Source organism: Bombina bombina, chromosome 6 (genome assembly GCF_027579735.1).
Source record: "Bombina bombina isolate aBomBom1 chromosome 6, aBomBom1.pri, whole genome shotgun sequence".
Classification (NCBI taxonomy): domain Eukaryota; kingdom Metazoa; phylum Chordata; class Amphibia; order Anura; family Bombinatoridae; genus Bombina; species Bombina bombina.
The window spans coordinates 586747741-586771325 of NC_069504.1; the positions used below are offsets into that span (position 1 = coordinate 586747741).

At 40.3% G+C, this 23585-nt stretch overlaps 1 protein-coding gene across 1 annotated transcript; it reads left to right on the top strand.

The window, feature by feature from the left end:
• Positions 1-20208: 20208 nt before the first annotated feature.
• LOC128664527 (beta-1,3-galactosyl-O-glycosyl-glycoprotein beta-1,6-N-acetylglucosaminyltransferase 3-like) lies at positions 20209-21519 on the top strand. The gene has a single exon (XM_053719347.1). The coding sequence runs from the start codon at positions 20209-20211 to the stop codon at positions 21517-21519; it is 1311 nt and encodes a 436-aa protein (XP_053575322.1).
• The last annotated feature ends 2066 nt before the right edge of the window (positions 21520-23585 follow it).

Below are 23585 nucleotides of genomic sequence, written 5' to 3' on the forward strand. Positions count from 1 at the left end.
ATGTATTATGGCTCGCGACGCTTTTAACGGCTAGTTGCGTGCGCGTGGGTTCGCGTGCGCGTGCGCATGCGCAAGTGGGTTGTCAATGGCTAGGGCGTGCGCATGCGCAAGTGAGTTGTCAATGGCTAGGGCTTCTCGTGCGCGTGCGCATTGCTAGTCTAACGGCTAAGGGGTTGTCAATGGCTAGGGCTTCACGGGTTCGCGTGCGCGTGCGCGTGCGGGGGGCTCAAAGTGTGCGTGCGCAGCAAGGGGGGTCAATGGGCTCAAATCAGTTTGTGTGAAACAATGGGGCTCAAATCAGTTTGTGAGTGTGAAACAATGGGGCTCAAATCAGTTTGTGAGTGTGCGGTAAGGTTCACAAACAATGGGGCTCAAATCTGGGGCTCAAATCAGTTTTGAGAGTGTGCGGTAAGGCGCGTGCGCGTGCGGGGTGCTAACAAACAATGCTAAGTGGGTTGCGCGTGCGAACAGCTGGCCAAGGGTGCGCGTGCAGCGGCAAGAGTTTGTCTGAACTGCGCATGACGGCTTCAGACAAACTCTTGTCTTTTATAATATAGGATATATAATACTTAGAAGAGATCCGCACCAACAAAATAAATCCAAACAAGTGATGTAAGTGCCTGAGACAAAGGTACACTCTGACCACAGTACCAAAAAAATATCATAAATATAGTTTAATGTTTCCGCGCTTAAATCCAAAAGAAAAAGAAGACAAGAGCTATAAAGAGCAAAAAAGGTTAATGTATTAAGCAAATGTGAAAAGCATATACATAAAATCCTAAATAAAGAGACATACTCAAAACAAAATACATATAAAACAAAAAAAATAAAGCATTCTGGGCGGCCCCAGTTTTAGAATCAATTCAGAGCCAGTCCAGCTAATAATGAATATATGTGCTTTTAAGCAAAACAATGGGTTAAAGCATGATGCGATGCAAGCGGTGATAAATAGCAGTTCATGCAGGTGTCACAGTTAGTGGCAGTTTTGAAAAAATGCAGCAATTTATGCAGTATAATTCATGCCCATGACAGCGTAATAAGCAGAAATGAAAGCAGGGATAATGCCAATGTAAAGCTTAGACAGTTCCTGTCAAGTGTTAACTTCTTAATCCGGGTAAACTCAAGGTGTAGGGGTAAAGACTCTCTCCTATGTATGTATGCAAACTTAAACAGCGCCAGCACTCCAGGACCGAAGTCTGCTGGTAACACACAGGGAGTCCCCTAAAGTTGCGCTCTATGAGCGATCTCACCCACTCCGCCCGGATGTGAAAGATGACTTGGCAGCAATCCAGCTGATAGAATCTCCAATGAGGTGAGGTACTTGAACCAGGATACTCCCGCAAAGATTCAAAACAACCCGCTTGCATCAGCTTCGGTCTGGCGTCTGACGTCACAACAGGCAGGCGACGCGCATTTCGGGCTCCGCCCTTCAACTTGGCCTGTCATTCCAGAAGAGCCTCTTTCTTTTAAGGCTATGCAGACAATGCCTACTCAGCGTCATAGCTTAGAACTAGCACATCGCAAAATGACACAGTAATTAAGTAATATTTTGCAACAAAAGTATATTGCGTAAAGACAGGTGCACTAGTACCTAGGCTACAATTCATTAATAGAAATAAACCATTTATAATAAGAATATATTAACACAAGACGAGCATAATGGAAACATGGTTACAAAAACGTATTATTATTCTGATGCTTTAGCTGTTGTGTTTAAATAATGCTATTTCAAATCTCAAAAAGAACGAAGGAGAACCAACAACAAAAATAAGTAGAACATAAAAAACAAAAAGAGAAAAAGGCAATAAAAAATAAAAAATAGAGATTTTTTTTTAACCCTGAAGTTTTATAAAAACTACAAGTTTCATTGCAAGATAGTGCAAAGATGCAAACTCCACAGAGTAAGAAAATCATGCCCACAGCGCAACATAGCTGTGAGCATGATAGGCTGATGAAGCACAGCCCCTAGACAAATGTACCCCAAGTTCAAAGCATTTTTTGCATCCCACCCACAACCCATTAGACACAAGGGTTTTGTTGACACTTTCAATGACTTTCATACACAAGTACGAGATTTAAGATCTAAAAGTACAGCTCATGCTCCACTAACCAATAACACGGTAGAATCCTTTATTACTTTAGTCAAAAAAGATTTTGATAAATTAAAAAAGAAGGGCGTGAAATTGGGTATTCCCAATCTGACTATGGCTGAAAGGAAGGCTCTTGATGCCTTAAAGGGCCACTGTAAGTAAATATTTTCTATGCCTGTTACTAACTAACTACCCCAAATACACTTTTTATCAATAGCATTTCATTAACATATCTCTACCGTATATCAGAAATCTTGTCTGCAAATTTAATTGTTTTCCAAACCCACTCCGTGGGTATCCTTTGCTCTGTACCAATCCGTTTACAATACCTAGGGTTCAAAATGGCGCTTTAAACACAAAGTTATTGGTTTAAGTATTTTGAACATGCAGTGCTGAAAATAGTGGGCAGGATAACGTGACATCATCGGCGAATAAAAGATATAACTTTTAGAACGCTATGAAACTTTGTTTTGGAGAAAATATAGATCAGTAGGTTTTAATTAATGTTTATTAACTTTAATATGTTAGTTGTTTAGCTTAAAAATTATAACAGAAAGTAATCCTTTAAAAAACAGAAGGGACTTGATAATCAAACCTGCGGATAAAGGCGGGTCTCTCGTGATAATGGACAAGGCTCAGTACATGACTGAAATTTATAATCAGTTAGAGGTAGAGGGGAACTATTTGAAACTTACATTCAACCCCACCCACAAATTTCAGACACATTTACAATCCATTATCGATATAGCTTTAGAGAACTGCATTATCACAAAAAAACAAGCAGAGTTTTTGGTTCAGAAGGACCCTGTAATACCGGTAATTTATTGCTTACCAAAAATTCACAAATGCCTCAATAGTCCACCAGGGAGGCCAATCGTTGCAAGTACTAATTCCATTTTTCAACCCATTTCCCTTTTTCTTGATAAACTGCTACGTCCTTTACTTGAGAATGTACCTTCATATTTGGAGGATACTTCGGATTTTCTACATAACATTGAGAACCTCCAGGTTGGTAAAGACTCCATCTTAGTAACTTTAGACATTAAAAGTCTTTATACATCAATACCACACAAAGAGGGTTTAAAATGTATTTATAAGCAATTGAATGACTCAGCTCTCTATTCACCTAGGGAACGAATGTTCATTATGGACATGTTAGAAGCGGTGTTGACAAGAAACTACTTTCTGTTTAAGGACTCATTTTACTTGCAAACAAAGGGTATGGCTATGGGGGCCAATATGGCCCCCACGTACGCAATCTTATATGTGCATGAGTTTGAAAAACTTTTTCTGTATACTCATGATATCTTTTAGAAACACTGCAAGTTTTGGAAAAGGTACATTGATGATGTGTTCATGATTTGGGCAGGTGACATTAATTCCTTACTTACTTTCTTTGTAGAATTAAATACCTTTGACCCAAACTTGCAGTTTACAATGGAACATGATTTTTGTAAACAGAATTTTCTGGACATCACGGTCTCATTGAAAGATGGTTTCTTGTCTACAGACGTGTTTAGGAAACAGACGGATAGGAACAACCTATTATCTTTTACCAGTTTTCATCCACCACAAACAATTAGGAGCCTTCCTTTCAGCCAGCTTCTTAGAGCTAAGAGGATAATTAATGATGAAACACGATTGAATAATCAATTCAATGATTTCTTTCTCAGGTTTGAAAGTAGAGGCTATCCTCTTGATTTACTGGAATCACACAAACAAAAAGTGGATCTTATTCCCCATTCACAGTTAATCAAGAAACAAGATAAAAAGAAAACATTGACTGATAGAATTCCCTTTGTGGTACCCTATGGGTACCATATCCAGCCCCTTAAAAAAGTGTTTAAAAGACACTGGCCCTTGTTATCAGAAGATAGGGTTTTATCTAACACTTTTAAAGAATTTCCTCTTTTCTCCTACCGTAGAAACCGCAATCTAAGAGATACTCTAGTTAAATTTGATGTAGGACCTTGTCAGAGTAGATTAGCTGAGGAGGAAGTTAGTAATGGTACTTTTCCTTGCAACAACTGTGCCCAATGTAATTCGATTCAACCAGGTGATTTAATTACTCATCCGAGATCCAGTAAATGTCTTTCTATCAAAGGCCACTTTACATGTGACTCCTAATTTGTCATTTACGTTATCGAATGTCAGTGTGGTCTAGCCTATGTTGGGAGACCACCAAAGCCATTAAGGAGAGGATAAAACAGCATAAAACAGCGATAGGAAGATTGGATCCCTCAGCCCCTGTAGCCAATCATTTCACACTATTGGGACACAATAAATGTCAGTTAAAATTTGAAGTGGTAGATGATGTGGGCCATTTAAGGAGGGGGGTTATAGACAAAAAATGTTATTTGAGAAGGAAGCATTATGGATTCAGAAACTTGACTCCATGACTCCCTATGACTTGAATAGGGAAATAACTTGGGTTACATTTGTCTAGGGGTTGTGCTTCATCAACCTATCATGCTCACAGCTATGTTGCGTTGTGTGCATGATTTTCTTACTCTGTGGAGTTTGCATCTTTGCACTATCTTGCAATGAAACTCGTAGTTTTTATAAAACTTTGGGGTTAAAAAAAAAATCTCTATTTTTTATTTTTTATTGCCTTTTTCTCTTTTTGTTTTTTATGTTCTACTCATTTCTGTTGGTTCTCCTTCGTTCTTTTTGAGATTTGAGATAGCATTATTTAAACACAACAGCTAAAGCATCAGAAACAATGTTTATAATAATAAGTTTTTGTAACCATGTTTCAATTATGCTCGTCTTGTGTTAATATATTCTTATTATAAATGGTTTATTTCTATTAATGAATTGTAGCCTAGGTACTAGTGCTCCTGTCTTAACGCAATATACTTTTGTTGCAAAATATTACTTAATTACTGTGTCATTTTGCGATGTGCTAGTTCTAAGCTATGACGCTGAGTAGGCGTTGTCTGCATAGCCTTAAAAGGAGGAGGCTCTTCTGGAATCACAGGCCAATTTGAAGGGCAGAGCCCGAAATGCGCGTCGCCTGCCTGTTGTGACGTCAGACGCCAGACCGAAGCCGATGCAAGCGGGTTGTTTTGAATCTTTGCGGGAGTATCCTGGTTCAAGTACCTCACCTCATTGTATGTCTGAGGAAGGGGTTAAAATCCCCAAAAACTTTCACACTGGAATAAAATAACGTGGAAAATCCTGGTGAGTGCACTCTTATTTATTCTGTGCAATTATCTGTTGCACCCCGGGTATTGAAATTCAAACTGCTGGCAAAAGTAAGTATATATATATATATATATATATATATATATATATATATATATATATATATATATATATATATATATATATATATATATCCAAATGTCTTGTACGAAGCACTCTCACTCAATATACATATACATTAACATTAAAGTTAGAGACCGCACTCATAGGTCTTATAAATGCATCAAAGTGACTTTATTGCCAGTAACGTTTCAGGGTTTCCCCCCTTATCAAAAATTAAGAACAAATTGTAACATACCTTACTTTATACCCCATACCGATATCACAATCCAGCTATGCCAAGTGGGACTTCCGGTAGAGTCTCCCCGATGCGACTGTGCATGCGCTGAGTAGCGCCATGGAAGCCCGACCTGGCCAACTGCAAGAAAATGCAAAACAGAAAATACTGTAACTAGGATACGGCACCTAACAAAGCAATACGATACAGAACAGTCCTATAGTGCTGACTACATCCACTAGCATGGGTGTATGGTGCTTATTAGCAGCTTAACTATACATATTATAGTAAGGTATGTTACAATTTGTTCTTAATGTTTGATAAAGGTGGAAACCCCGAAACGTTACTGGCAATAAAGTCACTTTTGTGGATTTATAAGACCTATGAGTGCGGTCTCTAACTTTGATGTTTATGTATATTTATGCACGGCACCTGGGCAAATCAACATTGAGCGAGAGTGCTTGGTACAGGACATTTGGATATTATTTTTGTATACCACAGAGCACCCGTTTGGATTATTCATTACTTTCCCCTGATATCAAACGTATCCAGCCGTAAGAACAGTCCTAATATATATTACTAATGGATACTGCTACGCTTGACACAGATAATAATGGGGAATATGCACACACTTTTCAGTTTAATTCCGAGGATGCTGCATGCATTATATTTGACAGTGGAGCCATCAAAACCCAAGGGAGATTCCTCTACATCTATATAACCAAATCCTTAAACTTAAAAAAAGAAAGATTGATTACAAGCTGCACGGCTGCTGCTTGTCTGCATATCATGAGAAAATGCACATCCCCAAGGGCTTTAGGATTAAAAATATAACCACCATAGGCAGAAATAATCCTGTATTCTGTAAAAAATGGTGTGGTATATTAAAGAAATGCTCATTGGATTTAATGATGCTAGTTACAGAAGAAACTGGTGCAACCTTAAAGAGCTTAGACATTGAAATTGCACAATTTGAAAGTGGACATTTAGAAAAACTGGAGCAGGATCAACTGGAAGAGTGGTTAGTGAAACTGCAGAAACAGCTAAAAGACTATGAAGGTGAACTCATAGCCTTTAAAGAGAGGAAATGGGAAGCTGTAACCTCAGATTACTGTGAAAGACGGGTATACCAATAGACTTTAAGTCCTGAAGAAAGGAGTTATAGAATGATGAGACGGCGACCAAGAGTATATAAACCAAAAAATTTGACAACTGTGGACAGTTCTGATAATGCTACTTATAATGAATCACTATCTACCACAACAGACTGGCAAACAGAACAAACTTTACACATGTTACCTGGTCAAAAAACGGGGAGCGCCAAGACCCCACACGAGGAGGGGGGGAACAAGAACCTCCGTAAGGGGCAGGCCACACAGGCACAACCGGAGGTATTAGTTGATAACATCATCAATCTTAGTAGTCATGTTCTCAGTCTGGAAATGTAAAAGAAATGTGCTTAACAAAGGACTAAGTTTTGTACCAACTACTTATGCCGACGTATTTGATATGTGCATGGACTCATATAAATTTCAGAGAACATTAAGACTAAAAGAATATTATAAGGACACAACCTCTGACGGAACCACATAATTAATTGAATTAAAGAAAGAAAAGTACATTTGACCCTAGAAGTCAACAACCTAGTATTGTCACTTATACAAGATTAATCAACACTGATATGCATGAAACAGTAAAAAACAACAAACAAGGTGTTAGAAATAATCTAAAAAGACAAGAAAGACAAGCATTGAAAGGTCTAAAGGAGAACTGTGACATTGGCTTCAGAGAGGCGGACAAGGGGGGTGCCCTTGTCATTCAAGATTATTTAACCTACAGATCTGAAATACTGTCACAATTAAATGATGCACTGGTCTATGAAAAATTGCCAAGTAATCCAACACGCAATTTTAAATTAAAAATTGATGAATACCTCAAGAATCTAAACATTCAAGGAATAATGTCCCAATCACTTTTGTCATACTTGGTGGTAGAGTATCCCATCACACTGGTGTTGTAAACTCTCCCTAAGGTGCATAAAAACTTAGTACATCCACCTGGCAGGCCCATTGTATCTGCCAGGGGCACGATACTGCAGACTATCGCTACATATCTGGAGAAGGTATTCCAACCGATGGTACACGCTATACCATCATATCTAAAAGATTCCATTGAGCTTATAAAACTGCTACAAGATATTGAAGACATTATGGACACTGATATACTGGTCACCATAGACGTGACCAGTCTATATACTGTAATTCCCCACGTTGAAGGAATACAGGCAGTACAAAAAGAACTGTCCCGACATCCTTACATTGGTCCTCCAAGTGAAGTCTTACTACAATTACTGGAATTTTGCTTAAGGATTAATTTACTTTAAATTTGAAAACTATTACTATTTACAAACAGCAGGAACAGCAATGGGGTCAAATGTGGCACCATCATATGCGAATATCTTCTTGGGTGCATTTGAAAGAGAACATACTACATTATTTGAAGATCCAAGGATAATCCTATTTAGGAGGTATAATGATGACTTGATTCTAATTTGGCGTGGTCCCCAAGAAGAGCTACATGAATGGTTCACCAGATTAAATAATATTTGCACTGAGCTAAAATTCAAAATGTCCTGCAATTGTGACACCATCGAGTTCTTGGAACTACGAATAAGCAAACATGCCGGAAGATTGAATACAGCACTTTTCTCCAAACCAACAAATCACAATTCTATGTTATTATACACCAGCTGTCATCCACCATGCACCAAGAAATCATTACCTACTTCACAATTCTGCAGAGTAGTCAGGAATAACTCCACAGAGGAGCGCAAAATTGAACAACTGAAAATAATGCATCAGAAGTTCAAAGACAAAAAATATGAAAGCAAACTTATTGATCAAGTATATCAAAATGCATGCAAGATGTCACAACAACAAGTTCTGGATAAGAAGAAGGATCACCAAAATGGTGGGCAGAGATCAAATATGATGACATATATTACTGAATACAGCCCTGACAAGAAATCCTACAGAAATATACTTGACCAACATTGGCGTATAATTGCAAGTGACAAAGGACAACCTCTACAAGGATCTCCAGCGCCCAGGATAAGTTACCGCAGAGGGAAATCACTACAGGATGTACTTATGAGACCCGACCTGACGAAAGCATATACCAATACTACCTGGTTACAACAAAAGAAGAAAGCAGGATGCTTTAAATGTATAGGTTGTACAACATGAGTTAATACAATGCACTTTAATACAATGCACTGAGTTCACACATCCTTGGACTAACAAGAAATTTAAGATTAAACATTGTGTCACCTGCACTACAATTTTGTGATATATCTGTTGCATTGTATATGTGGCAGTTTTTATGTTGGCAAAACGACTGATGACTTGCGAACGAGAATGGCAAATCATAGGGCAGCTATACGGGCTGCCATTGATAAAGGCGATTCTGACCAGCCTGTGGCAAGACATTTTGCCAAGCATAAACATACAGTCAAGGATTTGAAATATGTCATCATTGACCATGTCCCCCTCTAACAAGGGAAGGTGACAGGGGCAAACTTCTGCTGCAAAAAGTGTCCAGATGGATTCATACTCTGGACACCTTGATGTCAAAGGGCTTAAGCACTCATTTCGATTTACAGTGTTTTCTAAAATGATCTTCTATAATCCCAAAGAGAAATGTAATACATCTTATATGTATTAACTGATATACCAATTTAATGAAGGTCTGCAGTAGCACTGTGGCACATTCTTTAGTAATAATAGATATATTTAATATATGTGCTTAGCATGAAACGTTATATATGTTGACATACTCATTTTAAATAATTGAAATTATGCTATAATATGTATAGTTAAGCTGCTAATAAGCACCATACACCCATGCTAGTTGATGTAGTCAGCACTATAGGACTGTTCTTTATCATATTGTTTTGTTAGATGCCGTATCCTAGTTACGGCATTTTCTGTTTTGCATTTTCTTGCAGTTGGCCAGGTCAGGCTTCCATGGCGCTACTCAGCGCATGCACAGTCGCATCGGGGAGACGCCACCGGAAGTCCCACTTGGCAGAACTGGATTGTGATATCGGTATGGGATATAAAGTAAGGTATGTTACAATTTGTTCTTAATGTTTGATAAAGGGGGAAACGCCGGAACGTTACTGGCAATAAATTCACTTTGGTGGATTTATAACACCTATGAGTGGGGTCTCTAACTTTGATGTTTATATATATACAGGGAGTGCAGAATTATTAGGCAAGTTGTATTTTTGAGGATTAATTTTATTATTGAACAACAACCATGTTCTCAATGAACCCAAAAAACTCATTAATATCAAAGCTGAATATTTTTGGAAGTAGTTTTTAGTTTGTTTTTAGTTTTAGCTATTTTAGGGGGATATCTGTGTGTGCAGGTGACTATTACTGTGCATAATTATTAGGCAACTTAACAAAAAACAAATATATACCCATTTCAATTATTTATTTTTACCAGTGAAACCAATATAACATCTCAACATTCACAAATATACATTTCTGACATTCAAAAACAAAACAAAAACAAATCAGTGACCAATATAGCCACCTTTCTTTGCAAGGACACTCAAAAGCCTGCCATCCATGGATTCTGTCAGTGTTTTGATCTGTTCACCATCAACATTGCATGCAGCAGCAACCACAGCCTCCCAGACACTGTTCAGAGAGGTGTACTGTTTTCCCTCCTTGTAAATCTCACATTTGATGATGGACCACAGGTTCTCAATGGGGTTCAGATCAGGTGAACAAGGAGGCCATGTCATTAGATTTTCTTCTTTTATACCCTTTCTTGCCAGCCACGCTGTGGAGTACTTGGACGCGTGTGATGGAGCATTGTCCTGCATGAAAATCATGTTTTTCTTAAAGGATGCAGACTTCTTCCTGTACCACTGCTTGAAGAAGGTGTCTTCCAGAAACTGGCAGTAGGACTGGGAGTTGAGCTTGACTCCATCCTCAACCCGAAAAGGCCCCACAAGCTCATCTTTGATGATACCAGCCCAAACCAGTACTCCACCTCCACCTTGCTGGCGTCTGAGTCGGACTGGAGCTCTCTGCCCTTTACCAATCCAGCCACGGGTCCATCCATCTGGCCCATCAAGACTCACTCTCATTTCATCAGTCCATAAAACCTTAGAAAAATCAGTCTTGAGATATTTCTTGGCCCAGTCTTGACGTTTCAGCTTGTGTGTCTTGTTCAGTGGTGGTCATCTTTCAGCCTTTCTTACCTTGGCCATGTCTCTGAGTATTGCACACCTTGTGCTTTTGGGCACTCCAGTGATGTTGCAGCTCTGAAATATGGCCAAACTGGTGGCAAGTGGCATCTTGGCAGCTGCACGCTTGACTTTTCTCAGTTCATGGGCAGTTATTTTGCGCCTTGGTTTTTCCACACGCTTCTTGCGACCCTGTTGACTATTTTGAATGAAACGCTTGATTGTTCGATGATCACGCTTCAGAAGCTTTGCAATTTTAAGAGTGCTGCATCCCTCTGCAAGATATCTCACTATTTTTGACTTTTTTGAGCCTGTCAAGTCCTTCTTTTGACCCATTTTGCCAAAGGAAAGGAAGTTGCCTAATAATTATGATATAGGGTGTTGATGTCATTATACCACACCCCTTCTCATTACAGAGATGCACATCACCTAATATGCTTAATTGGTAGTAGGCTTTCGAGCCTATACAGCTTGGAGTAAGACAACTTGCATAAAGAGGATGATGTGGTCAAAATACTCATTTGCCTAATAATTCTGCACTCCCTGTATATATATATATATATATTTTTATATATATATATATATATATATATATATATATATATATATATATATATATATATATATACATTATACATACTTTGTTCTCAGTTTGTTTAGATTTGTGAGCTCGCATGATGGTGTGCCTGTGTTAGGGACTCAGGCTAAGGAAAGGACCTTGACGTGGTGCCTGAGCTTTCCCATTTGGCCAGATGCGGTGACTAACCTTTCCAGTTGTGATTTTATCTTAGCTGTGAGCTAGCTGGTGAGTGCTGGGTGTTTCTATGTGTTGTATTACTTTTTATTTGTAATCTCCCTTGGTTCTTGCACCCATTCCGGACTGGGGTTAACTGCCTGTGGCTCTGGTGACATCACAGCTTTTTTGGAGTGCTATTTAGCACCCAGGGCTGGATGTTACTGAGTCACAGGATGTGTACCTGATCCGGTCTTGGAGTGCAGTTCCCTTCCATGTTTTGTATTTTCTATGGGTGATTACAGCCACCTGTGCACCCCTTCTTTGTTCTCAGTTTGTTTAGCTTTGTGAGCTCGCATGATGGTGTGCCTGTGTTAGGGACTCAGGCTAAGGAAAGGACCTTGACGTGGTGCCTGAGCTTTCCCATTTGGCCAGATGCGGTGACTAACCTTTCCAGTTGTGATTTTATCTTAGCTGTGAGCTAGCTGGTGAGTGCTGGGTGTTTCTATGTGTTGTATTACTTTTTATTTGTAATCTCCCTTGGTTCTTGCACCCATTCCGGACTGGGGTTAACTGCCAGTGGCTCTGGTGACATCACAGCTTTTTTGGAGTGCTATTTAGCACCCAGGGCTGGATGTTACTGAGTCACAGGATGTGTACCTGATCCGGTCTTGGAGTGCAGTTCCCTTCCATGTTTTGTATTTTCTATGGGTGATTACAGCCACCTGTGCACCCCTTCTTTGTTCTCAGTTTGTTTAGCTTTGTGAGCTCGCATGATGGTGTGCCTGTGTTAGGGACTCAGGCTAAGGAAAGGACCTTGACGTGGTGCCTGAGCTTTCCCATTTGGCCAGATGCGGTGACTAACCTTTCCAGTTGTGATTTTATCTTAGCTGTGAGCTAGCTGGTGAGTGCTGGGTGTTTCTATGTGTTGTATTACTTTTTATTTGTAATCTCCCTTGGTTCTTGCACCCATTCCGGACTGGGGTTAACTGCCAGTGGCTCTGGTGACATCACAGCTTTTTTGGAGTGCTATTTAGCACCCAGGGCTGGATGTTACTGAGTCACAGGATGTGTACCTGATCCGGTCTTGGAGTGCAGTTCCCTTCCATGTTTTGTATTTTCTATGGGTGATTACAGCCACCTGTGCACCCCTTCTTTGTTCTCAGTTTGTTTAGCTTTGTGAGCTCGCATGATGGTGTGCCTGTGTTAGGGACTCAGGCTAAGGAAAGGACCTTGACGTGGTGCCTGAGCTTTTCCATTTGGCCAGATGCAGTGACTAACCTTTCCAGTTGTGATTTTATCTTAGCTGTGAGCTAGCTGGTGAGTGCTGGGTGTTTCTATGTGTTGTATTACTTTTTATTTGTAATCTCCCTTGGTTCTTGCACCCATTCCGGACTGGGGTTAACTGCCTGTGGCTCTGGTGACATCACAGCTTTTTTGGAGTGCTATTTAGCACCCAGGGCTGGATGTTACTGAGTCACAGGATGTGTACCTGATCCGGTCTTGGAGTGCAGTTCCCTTCCATGTTTTGTATTTTCTATGGGTGATTACAGCCACCTGTGCACCCCTTCTTTGTTCTCAGTTTGTTTAGCTTTGCGAGCTCACATGATGGTGTGCCTGTGTTAGGGACTCAGGCTAAGGAAAGGACCTTGACGTGGTGCCTGAGCTTTCCCATTTGGCCAGATGCGGTGACTAACCTTTCCAGTTGTGATTTTATCTTAGCTGTGAGCTAGCTGGTGAGTGCTGGGTGTTTCTATGTGTTATATATATATATATATATATATATATATATATACAGTATATATATATATATATATATATATATATATATATATATATATATATATATATATATATATATAGATAGATAGATAGATAGATAGATAGATAGATAGATAGATAGATAGATAGATAGATAGATAGATAGATAGATAGATAGATATATTTTACCCAAAAAAATCATCAGATATATGTAGAAATTATTCTTCTATGTGAAGAACATTGGAATGTGAAATATTCATAATTCACTGGAATAAACACAGTCGGGTTAGCGTGAGAGTATGGGTGTTAGGAAGTTTTTCTTTTGCAGTTTTCACGCTGAAGTCTGTGGAAAAATACAGTAATGCATTCTCAATATTTGACGCGCCACTTTTTGTGTGTGTTGGGTTTTCACTCACGTGCTAACTTTTTACTTTCAACTCATAATATGAGCGCAAGCCAACACACACAAAAAAAAACAGCTCCGTCTTGCACAGTTAACGCGGGAGTGCTTAATCTAGCCCTCTGTGAAGACTGTCCTTTACTTTTCTTTTTTCTTTTTGGACTCATACTCCTTATCATAAAGGCGAGTAGACCAGAGAGTTTAGGACTTACAGTATATAGTTTAAGTATTTAAATGTAAAAGTGAAATATACTTGTACTTATATGAGTGCATTTATCTTCAACCCAACGGGTTGTTCATTACCAATGTACTCTAGTCTTTGATAATTTGATGACCCTCTTAAACACTTCTGCCTAAGTTACACATAAAAAAACAATGCAGTCCATCTTATCAATTAGCAGTCTGACTCCGGAGGTGATTAGACAATGGGAATGTTTTATCACTAAACTTAATTAGAGCTGAGGCCAGCAAACTTGTATTTAGAAAATAGTTTCTAAAAGCTGAAAAAAAGTTAACTCTTTATGAAATGATACTTGTTACGGTTTTCTTGGAGCCCTTCTTAGGCGCTGGCTTGGCTGGTTCAGGCATTGCTGCTGGGAAATAAGCTCTTCACAACAAAATAACTAATGCTTCTGTAACAGTGCTCCCTTTCTGTGGAACACTCTGGCAGACACGGTCTGACCCCTTTTCGGGGCAGACTAAGGCTGTCCAGGCCGCTGGTTATGCGGGGCTGAGGTCGGTTTGTCTGGACAACCCGTCCAGACAAACCGGGTGGTCCCATCTTTCTTGGGCACCAAGACAACTGGGGAGGCCCAGGGACTATCGGAGGGCTCAATTACCCTGAGTTGGAGCATCTCATCGATCTCCTTCTTCATTCCTGTCCTAACTGCTTCGGGGATTCGGTACGGAGCCTGGTGCAAGGGAGCTTGTCCCGGAGTATCTACCTGGTGGGTGGTTAAAGTAGTGTACCCTGGCTTCGGGGAGAAGGTGAGGTGTTTGGACTGTAGGAGTTGGTTGAGCTGCTCCCTTTCAGTGGGGCTAAGTCGGTCTCCTATCTGAACCTGAGCCACTATACCTGTGGGGAGTCTCTTTTCTAATAGGTCTGGAATGGGTAGACTGTCAGGGTCTTCCTGAGGGGAACAACATACGGCCGTCACGTTCTCTGGTCGCTCAAAATATTCCTTGAGCATGTTTACATGGAATGTCTTTCTAAGATTGTTGTCGTGGCAGCTAGCTATCACATAAGTGGTGTCTCCCCTTTTCTCTACGATCTGGTAGGGACCCTGCCAGGACGCCTGCAATATGTCTGTCTTCACCGGCTTAAGTACTAACACCTTTTGTCCTATGGTGAAGATTCTCTTTCGGGCCCCCCGATCGCACCATACTTTCTGTCTTCGCTGGGCCGACTGGAGATTAGCCCGCACGGATTTGGCTAATTGCTCCATTCGATCCCTGAGTTCCAGCACATATGGCACAATGGGGACACTGTCAGTGTCCATCTCTCCCTCCCAGTGCTCCCGGATCAGGTTTAGGGGTCCCCGTACCTTTCTTCCGTAGAGCAACTCGAAGGGAGAGAACCCTGTCGTTTCCTGGGGCACCTCCCAATAAGCAAATAGGAGGTGCGGCAGGAAGCGTTCCCAGTCTCGGTATTCCTGAGTGAACGTCTTGAGCATTTGCTTGAGGGTCCATTGAACCTCTCACACAGCCCGTTCGTCTGGGGGTGGTATGGGGAGCTCAAGAGGGACTTAATTTTGCAAACCTGCCAGAGTTGTTGGGTCAATTCAGCCGTAAATTGGGTGCCTCGGTCGGATAGGATTTCTTTTGGAAATCCTACCCGGGAGAACACCTGTACTAGTGCATTCGCTACCGTATCCGCTTGTATGTTGGATAGGGCGACAGCCTCTGGGTACCTGGTAGCGTAGTCCACTACGGTAAGAATGTAGCGCTTACCGGAGGGACTAGGGGTAGCCAGTGGTCCCACTAGGTCAATAGCAACCCGCCTGAAGGGTTCCTCTACAATGGGCATATTTACTAGATGGGCTTTAGGGTGATCGCCTCGCCTTCCTACTCGTTGACACACATCGCAGGTGTTACAGTAAGTTCTAACGTCAGCGTGTACCCCTGGCCAAAAGAACGTGTGAGTAATGCGGTGTAGGGTACGGGTTATGGCTAGGTGGCCTGCTAAGGGGATGTCGTGGCCTATCTTGAGGATTTCTTGACGGTATTTGTGGGGCACTACCAGCTGTCGCCTATGCTGTCCCCTTTTCTCTGTCCAGCGGTATAGTTTCCCTTTTTCCCATAAGAATGTTTCGTTATCTGCCCCGCCCCCTCCGGTCTCTGCTCGTTCCCGGTACTTTTGTAAGGTCGGGTCAGTCTTAGACTCTGTCTCGAAAGCATCTGGGGTGTCCCAGGGTATGGGGCCTAACATGTCAGGCAAGGTCGGGGTAGATCTTACCTGTGTCTCCCGCACTGGTGAGAGCGCTCGCTCCGTCCGGGCTTGGGCCCGTGTAGTCACTGGGTCCGCCTCGTTGTTGCATACTGGAGCATAGGCAGAAGTCATGGGGCCCAAATCGTTGCCCAGTAGTACTTCGGCAGGTAAATTATCCATTATGCCCATGTTCACAGCCCCCTTTCCCGCTCCCCAATCAAGATGCACTTTAGCTGTTGGAATTTTGTACACATCCCCCCCCGCCACTCTAACGGCCACAGTCTGTCCGGATCGCTTGTGCTCCGGCACCAAATGACTCTGTACCAGCGTGATAGTAGCCCCTGTGTCTCTCAATCCCTCGGTAGATCGCCCCTCAAGCCATACCTTCTGCCGATGGTGCTGGCGGTTATCTGAGGCAGCATATACAGGGTCCGCCTCGTGAAGCGGCCCCAAATATTCCTCCATAGGGGCCTCTTGGTTAACACAGAGGGCCCGGGCCGGACGATATGACCCAGAGGGGTAATTGTAATTCCTGGGTGTCTGGTGCGTATTAAGGGGCAGCTAGCCATGAAATGCCCTGGTTGCTTGCATCGGTGGCAAGTCGGTCTGGGATGCTCAGAGCTGTTATTGGGAGGTCCTGAGTGTCGGGCGGGCCCTGCGGGCACCGGGGCTCAGAATTCAGCAAGAGGGGGTGCACAGTAAACCTCTCTGGGTTCGACCCGTGCTGGAGCTCGGTAGTTTGTGGGTTCGTGAAGACGGGAGTCATAATGTTCATCGGCCAATTTGGCTGCTTCTTCTAAGGTAGAAGGCCGCCTGTCTCGCAGCCATTCCTTCCCTTGCTGTTCCATGCCATTATAAAAATGTTCTAAGAGAAACAATTGTAAAATTTCCTCACCAGTCACTGCTTTACTTCCACTCATCCAGTGATTTGCCGCTCTCCGCATTCGGTGCACCCATTCCATATGGGTATCGTTAGGCTTCTTTTTCGTGCCCCGAAACTGTCGGCGATACGTGTCCGGAGTTACCGCGTACCGTCCCAACAGTGTCTCCTTAACTAGCTCATACTGTGTCACTTCCTCAGCACCCAGAGTACGAAAGGCTTCCAGGGCTCGCCCGGATAGTTTCCCAGACAATATCGTGGGCCACTCTCTGTTGGGAATCTGGTGCAGAGCACATTGCCTTTCGAAGTCTGCCAAATATTCATCAATCCCTGTCTCGCTCTCTAGGAAGGGTCGAAATACTGCATAGGGTATCTTGGGCCTCCCAGCATTTTCGACAGGGATGATTACCTGCGGGGCTTCAGCATTGCGGTGTGCGTTCACTAGGTTGAGTTCGTGGGCTCGAGTCTCTCGTATATCCTCGTCCGCTTACGCCATCAACTGCTGTACCAATTCCATGGAGGGGTTCGGCCCGTACAGTGAGAGCCTCTCCCGAACAATCCTGGTTTTTTCGTCACTAATCGTGGTCGGTGTTTCCGCCATTGTGAAGCTCTGATCCAGTTCAGTCAATTCTGCGATCAGCTCTCTCCTCGGCCGGTTGCTGGCGTACCCCCCTCTGCTTTCAAGTAAATCCTTTAGGGTTGTACGCTTCAATTTTTCTCCATCCGTTCTGTACCTCTCCTAGGAAATCCAGGAAAATCCCACCGCTGCCGCCAAATGTTACGGTTACCCTTAGTCTCGCTGAGAGATGGACCGCTTAGTAGCCTGGATCCCTATTGCTGAAGAGGGGAGAAGCTGCTTTCCATAGTATTCTATATGAGTCTCGCAAATGTAGAATAATCCCCCTTAGCTGTAGTACAGCTAGGATACCCTTCTGCCCTCAAAACGAGTCAACGCTGCGATTGAGGGTCAACCAAGAACTCAGGACTGGGATGCCCAGCCTGCTTTTTATTAAGGGTTACATGCACACAGGGCACTCCCAGGGGGGGAAGCATAAAATCCCCCATCACACATTTAGATAGAGAGACAATGTCCTTTGACAGGCCACAATAGGATTACAGTACTTCAGATAACAAGTTACACATAAAAAAAACAATGCAGTCCATCTTATCAATTAGCAGTCTGACTCTGGAGGTGATTAGACAATGGGAATGTTTTATCACTAAACTTAATTAGAGCTGAGGCCAGCAATCTTGTATTTAGAAAATAGTTTCTAAAAGCTGAAAAAAAGTTAACTCTTTATGAAATGATACTTGTTACGGTTTTCTTGGAGCCCTTCTTAGGCGCTGGCTTGGCTGGTTCAGGCATTGCTGCTGGGAAATAAGCTCTTCACAACAAAATAACTAATGCTTCTGTAACAGATACTTATATGCTACCTTTCTAATTATAGCTCCTGACCTGTTCAACTTTATAGAAATGATACTGTTTTCATTGCTAGATGAGCTATAGGTTACTTTAAGATATGAAAGCATCAGTAATATCTCTAATTTAGATTTCATCACTCAGAAACATATTCTAGCTAACTTCTCCAGTCTTATGTGTGCAATCAGAGTCTGGCAAACATATAGCAAGAACTTGAGTTCTATATAGGGTTGCCATATTGCTGCTTTAAGGGGGGGGACATATGAAAAATACATGTGTCAGGGTTCTTATAATAAAACATTATTCAAACATTTCTTTAAACAGCCCCTGACATATATATTTTTCATGTGATCATCTTAAAGTGGCAATAGCTTCTTCTAGCAGCTCATTCTATATTTTGGGGGGTTTAAGAATGTCCCTTTATGCCTTTTCTCCCCTAATATTCCCCTTCTGATGTGATATTAGTTTTTGTTGTCCAAGACTGACCACAAGTTTTCATTAAGGGTATGTCTCTTAGTTTGTAAAACCTTGGGGAATTAAAAAAAAAGGACTGGGTTCTCTTCCTCTACAATACTCAGAGAGGTTGACTTTTTCTGATGTCCTAAGTTTACATAGCTTTTCTGTAGCCAATACTGCAGTATTTAAACTTTTATATAGGTGGCAGTTTTGACAGGAAAATTTGTGAGTAATCCAGCAGGTTAGGGTGCATAGCATTACGAATGATAAGAAATGATATGACATCAAAGATTGTATAGTGTTACCAAGAAAAAAATAATAATATTAGAGCAAAAAAGCAGATTGTCATAATGTAAAATGATATATATATATATATATATATATATATATATATATATATATATATATATATATATATATATATATATATATACAGTATATATATATATATATATATATATATATATATATATATATATATATATATATATATATATATATATATATATATATATATATACACACACACAATTAATAATCATAATAAAACAGTAGTATTTGTTCCTGTGAGCAGGGTTTGAAATGATAATTCCTTTTATATAGCCCTAAAAGTATCAAACGGTTTTACAAAAAAATAAAAAAACACTAATGGAAGGGGATATAATTCTAAAAGAAATATGTATTTATAACAATGTAACAACTATATGTTCTTCATATATTAGACAACATGCAGTGAGATTACTAAAATACAAGTAATTGCTACACAATTACAGTATAAAATAGCAATATATGGTTGTGTACTGTTGAAATGAGGGTGTCTCTGTTAATCGGTTTCAGAAGTAAATTAGTACAGGTTGTTCAGTTAGATTTATGCCTTTTTAGACAATAAGAAATGATGTAAAAACGTGTTTAAAGCTTATATCAATACAGACTAAATGAATATTCTCAAGAGTTGAATCGCTGTTAAGATGTATGAGTATCAGATTGCCAGACATATGCAAATATAACTGCAAGAAGGAAACAGATAATGTTTAACTTTAGTGACAATACCGGATTAAGTAGCAGCAAACTCCACTTGAAGAGTTACAGAGGTTGGATTGCAAAATCACTGGAAGGCGGAGTAAAAAGTCATTCATTATATAGCAGATCATGCATTGCTCAGTCATTCATTCCCTTTTTACAGCCAGACACAATACCTTCTTGACTATTAACTGCTAAATTCATTATAAGGAAAAATTTGTATGTATTCATTCTAATTTACCCTGGCTCTCATTTCTGCACACAATTAGAAAAATGCCGAAGTCCAAGTTCTTTAAACTCCAAAAACTTATCATACTGGTCCTGCTAACATTTTCTGGGATTATGCTGATAAAGTACACAATTAACCAATGCCGCCTTGAGGACATTCAAGATATCACAGACAATCCAAAGAGTCTCTACTGCAAAGACAACATTTATACATTTCTCAGACTAGGAGCAAATGAAGAAGGTAAACCAAACTGCAATAACATTATTCAAGGACATCCTGAAGCTATAGAGGAAGGACTGAGGTACAGGCTAGAAGTTAAAAAAATCATTCATTTAGCTGAAGAAAATTATTTAAATTTCACAAAGGATTGCAAATATTTCAAGGAATTCAGGAGATACCTTGTGTTTCCTATGAGTAAAGAAGAAGAAGCGTTTCCTATTGCCTATTCTATGGTAATCCATGACAATATTGAAATGTTTGAAAGACTTTTAAGAGTTATTTATATGCCTCAGAATGTTTACTGTGTCCATGTGGATGAAAAGGCTACCGATATCTTTAAAAATGCAGTGAGAGCCATCACCTCGTGTTTTGATAATGTGTTTGTGGCATCTAAACTGGAGAAGGTGGTCTATGCCTCTTGGTCAAGAGTGCAGGCGGATCTTAACTGCATGCAGGATCTTCTAAAAAGTGAAGTGCAGTGGAAATACCTCATTAATACATGTGGGGTGGACTTCCCACTCAAAACTAATGCAGAAATTGTTAGGACTCTAAAAACATTAAATGGAAAAAATAGTCTAGAATCTGAGCGGCCGTCAGCTTTGAAAATGAAGCGCTGGAAGTTTCATCATGAAGTGCGAGATTCTATTTTTGAGACTGCTACTGAGAAAGCACCCCCACCTATCAGTAGTCCTATGTTCTCAGGAAACGCTTATTTTGTTGTATCCTATGATTTTGTAAAATATGTATTTGAAAACCCAGAAGCACAGACATTTTTAGAGTGGAACATGGACACCTATAGCCCAGATGAACATCTATGGGCTACTTTGAATAGGATGCCAGGTGTGCCAGGATCTTCTCCTTACAGTGATAAGTACCAACTGTCAGATATGAACGCTTTGGCTAGGATGGTAAAATGGGAATACAGTGAGGGAGACATTAAAAACGGAGCCCCATATCCCAAATGCACTGGTATTCACAGGAGAGCAGTCTGTGTGTATGGGAGTGGAGACCTAAACTGGTTACTTCAACAGCATCATCTTCTAGCCAACAAATTTGATTCAAATGTAGATGACATTGCTATTCAATGCCTTGAACAACATTTAAGGTATAAAACAATTTACAAGAAAGAACTGTAATGTAAAAGAAGAATATTGTTTATAACAAGAAGCAACTGGAAGAAATGGATTTATTAAACTTCAAAACAATCTAAATTTCCAGATTTGCCAACATGAAGTATTTTAGAAACTGTCTAATTTATGGTTTTATGATTCCTGTCCTCAGGATCCATTAACAGATCTAGCACAGAAGGTACAGATGATATAATCAGATGAATTATAGATACTTACATCTCATTGCAACGTGATGAAAGTGTAGTCGAACAATTTCCCTATTTATTATACTGAAATTAAAACTGGCTCATATTGAGCTACTATGGGAGCTAATATGAAAAAACTGAAATCCCTTGAAGAGTCAGATTTATGTATGACAAATAATTGTTAATATGTTACCTTTAGAAAATGTTAATATATATAAATATATATATACTGTATATACGTGTCAGTGGATCAGATTACATATAACATTAATACTCACTGTTAAATTAATATTTAGCTAACGTAACTGTAAATTAAAACAAAGTTTTTCCACTAAAAAAATTAAATGTTTCCTACAGGCTTAAGATATGTGACCCTAAAACATTCTAAACAGTTACTGCCATGGGCATCAGCTTAACGATTGAGTTATGAGTAATTGTTTTACTGCTGCCACATATTTAAGAAGCTGATTCTGCTTCTTCCTCTTTGCAACCTCTGAGGTGTCGAGATCAATCATCCTGACACTCGCTCATTCCTAGTGATTGACATTGCCTGCTCTTGTGCACAGGGCCGGATTTACATCTCAGGTGCCTGTAGGCACAAAAACCTGAAGCGCCCCCCCCCACCCCCCCACCCCCCCTAGAAAAAAGTGGAAAAAATGAGGACTTTTTTTTATTATTATTTAGGACAACTAAAAATAAATATTAGATGTAAAATTACATTTTCCCTTTTATGGAGATACACAAATACACACACCAATTGCAATATTTGTTGTAATGGAAGCTACACCAAAAATCAATATTCACTTGACTCAAATGGCCATACAATTTCTATTATGTATAACAAAAACAAATCATGTTAAACTTTTAATGCAAAATATTCTAAAGAAAACCCTATTTAAAGGGACATCAAATGTGACAGTTTGCTGGGCATTTTATTATTGCACTAGTGCTTGCAGAGAAGTGTGTTAGCCTCTTGCAAAAGAGTTAAACACATAGTCAATGTCAGTTCTGAGACAGCAATACACATCTGTGCAGACCCAGATGGGCTCATAGGACATGTTTATTGACAAGCCATTAGTGTATTGCTTTTCTGGAGATGACTTTGACTATGTGCTTAACATTTTGTTGGAGTCAAACACAGTTTTGTGTAAACAATAGCAATATTAAAACTAGCAGCATGCAAGCTCATCACCATCAACAACCTGTGCAGCCAGTGGAAGAAAATATAAAATGTAGGGAAAAAAATCTTGTAAACTCTGATATTTTTGGTACAAACACACACAGATGTTACATTTATTTTGTTCTGAAATATAAATATCATATGATGTTGCTCTCAAAGGAAAACATGGAATGTTGTAGATTATATGTAATCCAGGGGTCAACAAATGTGTTTAAAATTAGAATTTAGAAATTCAATGGGAGGGGTTTAGTTTTAATCTTTGCCCCTCTCTCCTTCATGGCTCCCTCAACTGCTGTAACATATTCCCAATGAAACACTCGACTTTGTAGGCACCTGGCAGCACAATTCTTACTAAAATAAATGCCCTCATAAAAAAAAAAAAAAAAAAAAAAAAATTTTTTTTTTTTTTTTATTATTGACAGGCAGGCGCCCCTCACTGCAAGGCGCCTGTAGGCACATGCCTACTGTGCCTAATGGGAAATCCGGCCCTGCTTGTGCAACTGTCTGTGCAGTAACAGGTGGCAGCACTGCGCAGAAAATCCTTTTGTGCAATGTTACATTTCACGGTGCAATGCAACATCACAAGGGGCTCATGAGAGATAAAAAGCAATTTTGCAGCATACTTCCTTTAGCAATAATGCTTCTACTCAAATGTATTACTGTTTTACATTGGCATACACACATTTGTTGTGAGAGGCTACCAGTAT